At 36.9% G+C, this 12,823-nt stretch overlaps 1 protein-coding gene across 12 annotated transcripts in view; it reads left to right on the top strand.

Moving 5' to 3' along the window:
• fgfr2 (fibroblast growth factor receptor 2) overlaps positions 1 to 12,823 on the top strand; it is a 189,406-nt gene that overhangs the window by 141,127 nt on the left and 35,456 nt on the right. For 4 of the 12 annotated variants that reach the window (XM_062976011.1, XM_062976019.1, XM_062976015.1 and 1 more), the window contains 2 exons: positions 2,306 to 2,450; positions 6,198 to 6,401. In XM_062976011.1, coding sequence (XP_062832081.1) covers positions 2,306 to 2,450; positions 6,198 to 6,401 — 349 coding nt within the window. Of the gene's footprint in view, positions 1 to 536; positions 682 to 2,305; positions 2,451 to 6,197; positions 6,402 to 12,823 lie in introns of all 12 variants that reach the window. The other 8 variants (XM_062976016.1, XM_062976012.1, XM_062976020.1 and 5 more) reach the window with 3 other exon arrangements.

Here is a 12,823-nt window from a genome sequence, read left to right as displayed (position 1 = left end):
AGAAATTTATAATACCACTATCTTGACATCACTGGTGATTTAATTGTGGGAAAAAATACCCAAAAGAAATCTACTTTGTCCTTGATATTAAAGGACTGAGAAAAATTCTTTTGCACTTGACTATATTTGTGACCAAAGGATGCAGTGGTGGATTTGCTGTACATGAAAAATACTGAAACTCAGTTGTAAAATGTCCACACATATATGATATTTATAAGGATTAGCTGGCATTTTAGAGGATGGCTGTCTTATCAAGAAATACCTTATTTTAAACTAGTATTTTCCTATGAAGTTCGGTTCTGGAACCAGGAATCTATTGAGTTGCCATACTGAACAGCTCTGAGTTTCAACTTTCCAGAACCTTTCCCATTCTGATTTGAAAAGATATATTTGTTGTTTTTTTTTTAAAAGCCCAGGATTACTAGTCTTTATGTTAACCAGAAGACTTCTTCAAGCATTTTGGTGGTGGGACCATGTTGGTGTGTACATTTGGGGCAGTAGTTACATTGTTCTCCTGTGTTATTGGTCTGTTCTAGCATTCGGGGATAAATAGTTCCAATACTGAAGTGCTGAAACTGCACAATGTGACAGAGGAGGATGCTGGAGAATATATTTGTAAGGTCTCCAATTATATAGGGGAGGCCAACCAGTCTGCCTGGCTTGTGGTTCTGCCAGATAAAGGTAAAAATGTCTGTTAAAGAAAGCTGGATGTAGAAGCTGGAAAAATTGGTGCTTTGGGACTCTACAGGCAGCTTGTAGGATAACTCCGTGACCTTGGTGTATTTATAATCCTCTCTTGGAAATGCAACTGGTGTTACTCCAGTAGCCATGGAAAAATTCCCACAAATACTGTGTGTGTAATGTTTAGTCATCTGTTTCGAATCTCTTTCTCTGCTTTACTTTGAAGTTTTGTTTGTATTCATATATATTTCTTCTCAGCAGAATCTGAAGAATTCTGATCTGATTGCTAGTGTGTCTTTCTCTGTTTTCAACTGTTGGCTTCTCTTTCTTAATCTGTGCCACTCACCATTCTCAAAGTCACTGCTTCTATTTTAGACTGGATCAGTTACTTGGACTATAAAAGCTCTGAAACAAGTATTAGACATAGACCCCCCCCCAAATATATATATTTGGCAGAACATTGGATATTAAACTTTGTAAACTGTGCCTTCTAGAAGCTGTTGACATTCATTTCACCAGTGTTTGTGCTCACAGGCTAAGAGTGCTAAGAATTGTAGCCCCATTAGCCAAGTCTACTAGGAATGAAGGATCTAGTCATCACCTCCAGTTTAAAATAAATATAATAAATATGTACTACACACCCATGCTATGGCATCTTGATACTTTACAGATCTATAATGCAACTCTAAGCTGGATGTGCTAAGTATTCTAGCCAATGATTGTTTAATATTCTACCTTTATATTTTGGGCTATTAATGATTCTTTGTATTATCTGTATAATACATAGAATAATACTATGCCACATTCATCAAAGAATAGCTTTGTTGTATGTCACTGTTTTCAGGACCTTGTATCAGTTAAAACATCATTTTTTCTCCATAAGGTGAAATGTGCAAGCTAACTCATTGCCACAAAGTTTCAATCACTTTTGGTCATCATAATAGACCTGAGCAGTGATGTATCATAAACAGGCATGCTGTTTAGCTTGGATCCCAACAACTTGGCGGCACCAATAATCTATCTGATATTTAAACTCATTGCTTGACTGTCTTTAATTAAATCTATATCAGGAGTCATGATGGGTTTCGTTCCCTGTGACTTTAGAGGCACTCAATTGAAATTAAGGCAGAGAGAGTAGTAACCTGCATTCTGTTCAGGCCTAGTCATTCCTCAATATGTTAGTTAAGAAGATAATAAACTCTTGAGACTGTTTGTTAAGTAGATCATAAACTCATGATGATGAACATGCCTCCTCTTGAAAGTTTCCCCTCCTAGTTTTCATTTAGTGACACACTTTCCTTTTTGTTTGACTTCTCTTTGTCTATGAATGTCATCTTTGCGTTCAAATATTTTGTGGATGAATTTTTCCATGTGGTGTGATTGCATGCGTACCTAGGTGGTGAGTATATGTTTGGTGAAGGGTGTCAATGATTCATTCCTGTCTGAGGTGAGCTGGGATCTGGTGGTAACTGCCTTTTGGTTGAGGGCTTTGTGGATGGGATCTCCCCACAACTGTGCACTGTTGTTCCTTCTGAAGTGCCAAGCTCCTGTGGTCCTGCTTCCCATCCACAATCATTCCTAAAATGTCTAGCTTTTCTTCTCTTGCTTCCCTTTTTCTCCCTAGACCGCCGGTGTTAACACTACGGACAAAGAGATTGAGGTTCTCCATATACAGAATGTAACTGTTGAGGATGCTGGGGAGTATACATGCTTGGCGGGTAATTCTATTGGGATATCCTTTCACTCTGCATGGTTGACAGTTCTGCCAGGTATATACTGCTATCTTTCAGTGGTTTCCCATCCCTTCTAGCTTCATGATTGATTGATACCAAATTAGCACAGCTTCTATCTTAGATTCTGGCTTTACACCCAGTTCTACCAAAAAAAAATCCCACCATCCTTCTATATAGACGATACTGTACTTTGGCTAAAAAAGAGGCCTAATTTCACAAAAACATTTTAGCTATTTTAATATATGTTATAAATATGAAATAAAAGACTTTCTGTAACAACTGATGAATTACCTAAAGTCAACAGTTGTAAACTTGTCCCAGAGAGGACTTCAAAATTCTCCTGAGAAATTTAGAATTTTAAAATTGGATTTTATTTGGGGCACTTTATGAAAAGCCCCAACCCAGTCAAATTGGAAGGTTCATATATGTATCTATGAGAACTTGCTGTTCTGAAACATGAATAACAGAAGCAGTGCTTGTTTGGTTTTTTTTTTCTCCCCATATCTTTTGGAATCAATTTGGTATATTCTTAAATGTTGCATGCTCTATAAGCAAATGGCTACTAATTTGCTTTAGCAATAAAACATGTCCTGCCATGCTTGTGCTGATGTTGTTTCTGTCCTGAGCAGAAACATACATTCATCTGTTTCCTTGCTTGAAAATGAATGAAAATATATCATTTTATATGTCTGCACTAGTGGAAACTTCTTGCTTTTCTACTGCTCAGCATAGTTCAGCTGTCTTGTTATTTCTGATGAAATGTGCACAATTTGTGACTTGCTGCTATATGTATAATGTGTTGATATTATTTAAAACTAAGATTTCTGCATGTCTGCATTGCTAAAGTGTAGTGTCCATTGAAAATTGTGCTGCTGTATGATTTGTTTGTCAAAGTTTTGTTATTTCCTACCATTAACACAAAAGAGAAACCCATATTACTACTTGCCTTCACTTTTTTGTGGCTTCCAAGGTGCATTCATACTAAGCAGGTAGCCAGTGATGAAAGTTGTTGTCACTTCTGCTTGCTCCGTTTTGCAAGTGCATATGCCCCTCTTATTAATTATCATTGTGCTTGAATAAAATATTAACACAAGACAAACATGTAAGAACAAATTGTAGTGTGCATTGCTTGAACGTTCACCAGTTAATGCTGTAGAATGCCACTTACTGCTATTTTTGTTGTTATTTTTGTTACTGTTGATGTTATTGTTGTTACTGTTGCTACTTGGAAGAGTGGACATCAAGGCTAAGGGACAGATGGGATAAAATAATAACGCAGTAGTATTTTGCCACAATTTCATCTTGCTATCCCAGAAAATAATGACAGAGGAAACTAAAGTGTCAATACTGACAATGAAAAGCCATGAGTCTCACGTTGCCATTGTCCAGTACCATTCATGGACTAGGCAGCACTGGTTGAGATCTGAAATAAGCATGCTCCTCTATTAGTAGGCTACTATCATTTTGATCCTGGTTTTGTCATATTCCCTTCCATTCTAGGCATTTAGAATGCCTTCTGCTAAAGAGCGTAGCATTTTAGTTCAAGAAAGTGATCTCAAATGGCCATGATTGAACAGGCTGTCCCCGAGTTACAAATGTCCAACTGACAAATAACTCAGTTAAGAATGGAGGTGACACCAGGTAGTGAGTAGAATCTACCCCTAGCAAGGGAAATTCACTCCTGAGAGAGTTATCATGGGGAAAAAGTGTCTCAAATGAAGCTTTCTCACCAATCCTTGTTTCCACAAGCCAAATTTTAAAAGGTGTTGTTGAAGGTTTTCATGGCCAGAATCACAGGGTTGTTGTATATATAACTCACAACCTCTGAGGATGCCTGCCATAGATGTGGGCGAAACTTCAGGAGAGAATACTTCTGGAATATGGCCATACATCCCGGAAAACACACAACAACTCACATTTTAAAAGCCCAGTTATCACAGGGACAGAAAGTTAGGTGAAATCTTCTGAACAGGAGTACAGTCAGCAAAACAAACTCTACAAAGGGTGTTATCGCTTCCCTATGCTATCTAAAGTTTATATGGCTGGAGGTACATTTTAAAAATGTTCTTGTTCCGATTTAGATATAAATTCAACTCAAAAACAAACCTATAGAGCTTATCTTATTCATAACTTGGGGACTGCCTATAGATGCATGCTCAACCAACATAAACTGAGCCTTTATACAAGCCCTGGGTTTTAGAGGCCAAATCCAATATTGCATCTATTCCCTTCCCCTGCTTCCTTTCCAACTTCCCATACCATGTGAAAACTGACTGTAAAGACTTCAAAGTCATGCCCCCAAAGGCACACAGGGGAGTCAGTGGGAGGGAAAATCACTCACCAGTTCTACTGGGTTCCACCTTTCTATCATTAGAAAGTCAGCACTGGATCCTTTCCCAGGTGATTATTTGTAGTCCACATTTAAATAACCATAGTTCACCACTATAAGACAGGAGCACCCAGTGGTGCAGTGGGTTAAACTCTTGTGCCTGGAGGACTGATTACTTGAAGGTTGGGTTGCTGACTTAAGGTTGCCGGTTCGAATCTAACCCGGGGAGAGCGTGGATGAGCTCCCTTTATCATCTCCAGCTCCATGTGGGGACATGAGAGAAGCCTCCCATAAGGATGATAAAAATATCAAAACATCTGGGCATCCCCTGGGCAATATCCTTGCAGATGGCCAATTCTCTCACACCAGAAGCAACTTACAGTTCCTCAAGTTGCTCCTGACACAAAAGAAAACCACTATTAGGCAGGACTATAGCAGTGATAGCAAGTCCGCATTGCCAGCGTACAGTTTTCATAGGTCCTAATGGCTACTTAGGCACTGAAGGATGAGTTTTATTGTCACATTCCCATTCTTATTTGCCTAGAAATAAATCTTGCAATGCTCAGCAAGCACACTGTCATGTAAGTGTGCCTACCACAATTTGTAATCTAATACAGTTAACAATTTTTCTAACACAAATCAAAATGAGGATAACTGTCACAATGGAGTGATTCTGCCTGACACTTTATAGAGGTATTTGGATGCCTAAACCAGGCTAGTTCATACCTAAGCTTTGCAGTCCCACAAGCCTTGCTTTTCAACCAGCGAATTCAGTGCTTGTTTGGCTTTCACTGTGTTTTCAGGTGGCCCACAGAGTTAAATACAATGCTATTGAAAAATTATTTGACTAAACCTATCATTTGCGGCAGGCCAGAGATTGGGAGATTGGGATAAATATTGATTCATCTGGAGTGAATTATGTGCCCATTTTCCTGTCTAAAGAAACTTGTCTAAAAAGAAAAAATTGAGTAGAATAAGAAGAGAAGGTGATCACAAGCATAATTTCAATGTGTAACCTTAAATTTAAAACTCAAATAGAGCTAGCTATTAACACCACAGTGATTTTTTTTCACCCAGAAAGTAGCCCAGATGTCTCACTTAGTGAGGTTAACAGTGGCACATGCCAGCTCTCTGAAACAATGGAGGAAGGGAAGTGGCTGGGAAAATTCTCTTGATGCAACTATTTACACCCAGCAAAGCTGGGAATTTTTACTTTTTTTGCCTTGTGATTCCTAGAATCCCCCAACCAGCATTACCATTGACCATGGCAGAGTAGTCTGAAATAATTAACCTTTCTAAGATCTTTGGAAATTGTCTACATTCTCTATCTTGTGTGGTTTGTTTTATATGACTTTATGTGATTTGATGTGTTGCTGGATTGCTTGCTTTGTTGTTGTCATTGTATCTTAATTCTCTCTCATGATTACTGTTCCTTCCTCAAACCTACACTCTAGCTCCCGTAGAAGACAGACCATACCCAACATCCCCAGACTACCTGGAGATTGCCATTTACTGCGTAGGCGTATTCCTTATTGTCTGCATGGTAATGACAGTGATCCTGTGCCGCATGAGATCTACTACCAAGAAGTCAGACTTCAGTAGCCAGCCTGCTGTCCACAAGCTGACCAAGCGCATTCCTCTGCGTAGACAGGTAACAGAAAGTAGATAAAGAGTCTAAAAAATCTATTACCCTTCCCCTAATAAGCCAGCAGGCCTATTGCTATTAGATTTATAACACTTGATTGCAAAAGTGGATATGTGCAAGGAGGGGAGAACTGAATGAACTCAGAAGCATTTGCTCTTCAGTCTGTATGTAATTGCAGAATAGTTACACACTGTATAATGTGTAGTTTTTTTTTGTTCTGTTCATGTTTGATCCAAGGGGATTCGCTACTCTAGGATCTATCACAGATTCCTGAAATTTGTTCTAGAGTGTATGGCATAAGGTCCAACAGAGCATTTGTTTCAGGGCTGCTGTCATTTAATGCCAGGGCAGAAGCTCTTGGTGCTCTCCGGTTGCAGAAGAGATGGTACATTTCCTATTTGAAATGAGGTTGTATTTGGAGGATGTAGTAAATTCAAGCATTGATTATCTGGTTCAGTAGGTGTAGTTTGCAAAGGAAGAGGTGTTGTAGTAACAGCCTTCCGTATTAGCTGGATTTAGGGGCACAGGGCCCCCATGAAAGTGGGAAAATATGAATTAGTATTTTTTTACTTGAACATTTTACTAGGAAATTCTGGATCTTTCGTCATGACTCTAAGGACCCTTCCACACAGCTGTATAAAATCCACATTGAACTGGATTATATGGCAGTGGAGACTCAGATAACCCAGTTCAAAGCAGAAAGTGTGGATTATCTGCCTTGATATTCTGGGTTATATGGCTGTGTGGAAGGGCTCTAAGGTCAAATTTCACTGGAAGCTGACCATAGAGCCATGCTGAAGGACTTAGAGATTCCTAGAAATGTGTTTTCTAGGCACCTCTTTAAGTCCTCCAGTGTGACTCTCTGGTTTACCTCTGGTGGAAACTGACCATAGAGTTGAACTAGAGGACTCAGAGATTCCTAAAGAGAACATTTTAAACAAATTTGCAAATACAGATATATGTAAAAATTAAACCTGCAAGTGTGCAGGGTTGATTTTAGTTTACTTCTTGTTCCCCAGCCATTTCATGTATCTCCTGATTTTATTACTATGATCAAAATGTTGTGCATTACTTCAGCAAGAGATGAACCTATTAGCCTCACTGAAGCTGTAGGACTGAAAATGGGTTCTGACATGGATTGTTATACTGCCTCCCATTTTAATTGTTTCTTTAATTGATTCATTTGTTTCCCTTGCAAGTTAGCCATGCCTTTGGAATTGCTGCAGGCCCCAACCACCATAATTCAGCCATCATTTAAAAAGAAATATGAAGCAAAATGGCACATGCTAGTGCCTTTTTTAGCTATATATTTGATTAACTGGTGCTTCAGGTATAGGAGTTGAATTGGGGACACATTTTTCACCTGAATAGGAATAGTTCTGCCTTACTGAAGCATTTAACTACAGGAACACATGCCACAGTCAGCATTTTCCTCTTTTCTGATATTTCAGTGATTTTTATTCTCAGACATGAAAGGCTTAGTATATATTTTATATATATATATATATATATATATAAAGAATGATTTTGTTTACAAGTATTGTATCTAGTAATATTGCAACTTTGGACCTAGGATCCTTGTGTGCTGGTTTTAACTAAAATCTCAGTTGCAACAAATTGCAAGAAGTCACTGCTATAGTGGTAGGAAAAAGGAGCACATTTGTCTATCTACTGTATTTAAATAGTGTCATGGAGAGATAAGAGGTAAAATACGATTTTCCTGAAACAGGTGTTATGGAAGCAATTGCGGCTTCGGTATTGTTGTTTATACAGAGTCTATATTGTTCAAAAAGGTTTCAAAATTGTATAGCTCAGGTCTTAAATCTTACCCGATCATGAAAGTTCTGGTTTGCATCTTCCTGTAGCTTCAGTCAGCATAGCCATTGATAGAGATGATTTTTTTTTTTTAAAAAACTATTTCTAAAGGAATCAAGAAATTATAATCAGAAAAAATTGGGATTGATAAGGCCCTTCACAGTCCAGAGCTTATTTTGTGCAAAATTCTTACTTTTGAAGTTAAATCAGCATGTTTCCTGCAGGAAACAGAATTTTCTGTACAGAAAAAAACTGTTTCTGCTGTAATGGAGGACCAGTTTTACACACATTTCACATATGGTTGATTTCCACAGAATATTTTTTGTTCAGAACAGAGAAGAAGCAGAGTATAAATACATACCATCATAATTATCATCATTCCATCTGGTACTGATCATTTAGATTAATGAGAATTTTGTAAACCAGACCTTATGTTAATTCTGTTGACTAAACTAGGACTCCCAATTGGATTTAGGCCACTTAAACATATATAGTTTATATTACATAATCACATACTGGCATATACCATACATGCACATTTCACTGAACATTCAGAGTGTTTTCTTCTATTTTAAAACTCTTCTAAAAAGAGTTTTTGGGCTAAACCAATTTAGGAAGGGTAACTTGTATCAGTGCTTGCAGGGAAGGAGACTATTGGACTGTGGCTAGAATGAAAGGATCAAGATGATTTGATCTCATGTGGTGATGATAGAGGAAAATGCTATTGGTATATAATACATCTGTCAGTACTCAAGACCACTGATAATCATAAACTCAACATTTTCCAAAGGGCAATTATCTCAGACTGTTGGTTTGCTAAACACCCTTTCATCAATTGTCTTTTCCTTTGCCAAAAGCAAGCTTTTCTTGCATCATTTTTCATGCAGTTGCACTCTGGAGCTTGATTGTTGACAGTGTTTCTAACAACAGTTTTAAATAGTAGGCACTCTAAGCTTAAGTTTATATATATTTTTGTCATCTGAGGAAAAGTGCTCCCTATCTCCCACCCAGACAGAATAATTTGTAATTTTTCTAGTATCAATATGTAGCTTTTGAAATGCATCAGTAGGTTTCCCTGTCATTTCAGACATTGCCCATGTTAAATTATGATTTGCGAAAAGATTTACTGTATGCAGTGTAAGGAAATAGTCATCTATTTTCATTGTTTTACTTTTTATTCTCAAGTTTTATGATCCTGTCCTTCAAGAAACCTGGCTCACTACTTAAAGAAATTATGATTTCCAGAGGCCAAGTCTGCTTATATTTTCAGTTCCTCCGGTTTCCAAAAGTAACTGTTTAGTTTTTCTACATTAAGTGCTAGGATTTCATACTTTTTGCTTTAAACCTGAAGGCGTTAGAAAAACAGAGGGTGTTTTGTTTCACAGACATGTGTTACTGGATTAGTTGACTGGGTGATTGTGAGGAGGATATGCCACTTACTTCCCCTAGCTTTAGTTATATTTCTGAGATCTTTCCCTTTTCTTTTTAAACATTAGAAGGCTTTGGCAGCAAATGCATATTTATCCGTTCAATAACTGCAGAATGTTGGCTTTCTTTGCTTTTGTGATAGGAATAAAAAACCTGATTACCTTTGAACAGGCATTATGAGTCAAATTTAGGTGACTTTTGGAAGTCATAGTAACACATTGATGGTGTTCACATGTTTTGAAGATAAGCAGACTGCTAAAATAAAATGTTTGTTATGTACATTGTAGTTTACAGGAAGGAGTGTGGTTAGCATTGACAAGAGACCATCTATAACAATTTACATTCCCTGGGAGATTTAGCCATCAAAGTCACCAATACCAGTTTAAGTCAACCATGGTTTATGATGCAAAATATTACCAAGTTCATACCCTTCAATAAGCTCACTTGTATGGAAATATACAATATATGAGAAGAATCAGTCATCCAAACATGGTTTTGTTATTGAATATGATCTTCAGATCTCTTTAATTAGGAACTTCCCCCTCTTTTGAATCAATTTTTAAAGTTAAAACGGGAAGTAGTGTGGCACATCATTGAAGCAGTCACAATATCTCAAGAAAGGTGATCATTATAATAGAGGTTAACGGGATCTTGGAACGGAGATTACTGCAGGCAAGAAGATGTGCGTAGCCGTAGTAAAACATGGAAATGCATGATAGGGAGACTAGTAAGATTTATATCATATTAATTTCACTCTATAGATAAAATACCATAAGGAAATTAAGAAGTAATCTATGTAATATGAAATAATGAAAATGATATGCCTAAAATATTCAGAAGGGATTTTTCTCTATGGAAGAAAAAGTGTTTTTAAAATGTGACCTAGCCTCAGAAGGCCTCCTTAGACCCTTGGTCAACTTGTATCACCACTCTATTCTTTTCCCCTATAGACAGATTTTATAGTCCTTTAGCTTCCATAATATTGCATGCTACTCCAATAAGACAAATCAAAATACATTAACTGTGAGAATGGCTCATTCCACACGCATACATATCTAAAGGTACATCTAAATAGCGAATGTAGAACAGATTCATCTTTGATCCCTTGTCTCGTACATTATAGTCACCAAGGATTTGACTGATGATGTATTACTGTGTGATCAAAACAAGCAGGATTGGCATTCATTTCACATAAAAGAAATTATGTGCTCCTTCCCACTGGCCCTATTGCACCATAGTTTGTAACACAGTACAACTATGGATGCATCATTTAAAATTATGCAGTATTTTCTGAAGAAAGCCATAAACTCCCCTTTAGTGTTGAGAAAAACAAATTATCAAACTTCTGAGATAAGTGTGGATAAACTGATATCGAAGTGGTGAAATGAAGAACTTTCAGATCATTTTCCAATATGTATGAAGTCACACATTAGGAATCTCCCCTTGCCTTGAAATGATCATATTTTACTATTTTTTAAAACAATATCTGGCTTAGGGAAACTGTTTAACATCATTCTATACTAGTCCAAAGTGCGTATGTTCTCATTCAGAAGAAAGATGACATCAACCAATTTTGGCCAAATTAGTGATTCTAGTTCTTCTCCAGTTTAAATGTCTCATGGAGTTTTAATGTTTATGAAGCTTTATAGTTAATTAATAAAACATATGATTTGTTCTATGTTAGGTCCTATCCGTTTTCATATGAGGTCACATTGGAGCTATGTTTGGTTTCTCTTTTTCTACCAGTTTCTGTCAGAATTTGCTCTTTCTCATAACACAATACTGAGCTCTCACAGAAGCTTAAAGGAGCAGGACATGGATTTAGAGACCGAAGGAGAAAGGAATTTGTCTTTAAAATACGGTTCTTGTTTATTAAGGAGCCAGAATAAAGAACGGATATGGAGTAATTTCTCAGAGTCAGTCAGAAGTGAAGAAGTCAACGATTTCTGATATCATCACACTTTTCCAGATAGTTCCATGGTCACTTAGTCTATAAATGTTTGGACACTAGTCACAATTGGTTTTTGACATATTATTACACTCACTCAAGGAACACAATTGCATTGGGAAAACCCCTAAGGAATAAAGGAATTAATTGCATCTCCAACTGGACAGAGAATGCTATTTTAATGAGAATGACTTTCTCTGTTACATCAGTGTTCTACCTAATGAAAGTTATATAAGATAGGTTTGAAAGAAGCTAAAGAGGTAACATAAACTTCTACTAATATCCCAGATGACCATGATTATTTTAAGGGGTCCATATTAAAATTTGAAGTTGAAAGATAATCACTTGCTCTTCAGGTACTTCTTGTTAAGTGATTAGAGAAATATCTGGCATAAAAATTTCCACACATTGTTCAACTAAAGCTGTGGTTCCCAACCTTTGGGCCTTCAGGTGTTTTGGACTTCAGCTCCCACCGTCTATTTATTTATTTACCCTATTTATACCTCGCCTTTCTCTACCCCAATGGAGACTCAAGGCGGCTTACATATGGCAATTACTGTATATACTCGAGTATAAGCCTAGTTTTTCAGCCCTTTTTTAGGACTGAAAAAAACCCTCCTCAGCTTATATTCGGGTGAGGGTCCTGGTGGGCTTATATTCAGGTCGGCTTATACTCAAGTATATATGGTATATTTATTATTTTTCTCTATTATTATTGGTATTGTGACATTTATTATTTTACTCTATTAATTATTATTATTACATTTATTATTTTACTCGGTTATTTTTGTTACTTTTACATTTATTTTACTCTTTTTTATTAATACATTTATTATTTTACGGCATTTATTATTATTTTATTATTACATTTATTATTTCACTCTATTATTATTAAAAGGATACATAAGCACATTTACATTGAAGAAGATGAAAATAATGATTTAATCAGAGTTGAACAGTCATATCTTAAATTACAGTTTGATGTAAAGATTCAAAAACATTTAAACTATTGATGCCTCAATTAATGTAATTTTATTGGTATTTTATTGGGAACCTCCGGTGGCTCAGTGTGTTAAAGCGCTGAGCTGCTGAACTTGCAGACCGAAAGGTCCCAGGTTCAAACTCAGAAAGCGGAGTGAGCACCCGCTGTTAGCTCCAGCTTCTGCCAACCTAGCAGTTTGAAAACATGCAAATGTGAGTAGATCAATAGATACTGCTCCGGTGGGAAGGTAACAGTGTTCCAT

The sequence above is a fragment of the Anolis carolinensis genome, chromosome 3, assembly GCF_035594765.1.
Source record: "Anolis carolinensis isolate JA03-04 chromosome 3, rAnoCar3.1.pri, whole genome shotgun sequence".
Taxonomy (NCBI): domain Eukaryota; kingdom Metazoa; phylum Chordata; class Lepidosauria; order Squamata; family Dactyloidae; genus Anolis; species Anolis carolinensis.
This window is presented reverse-complemented; position numbering and strand designations above follow the sequence as displayed.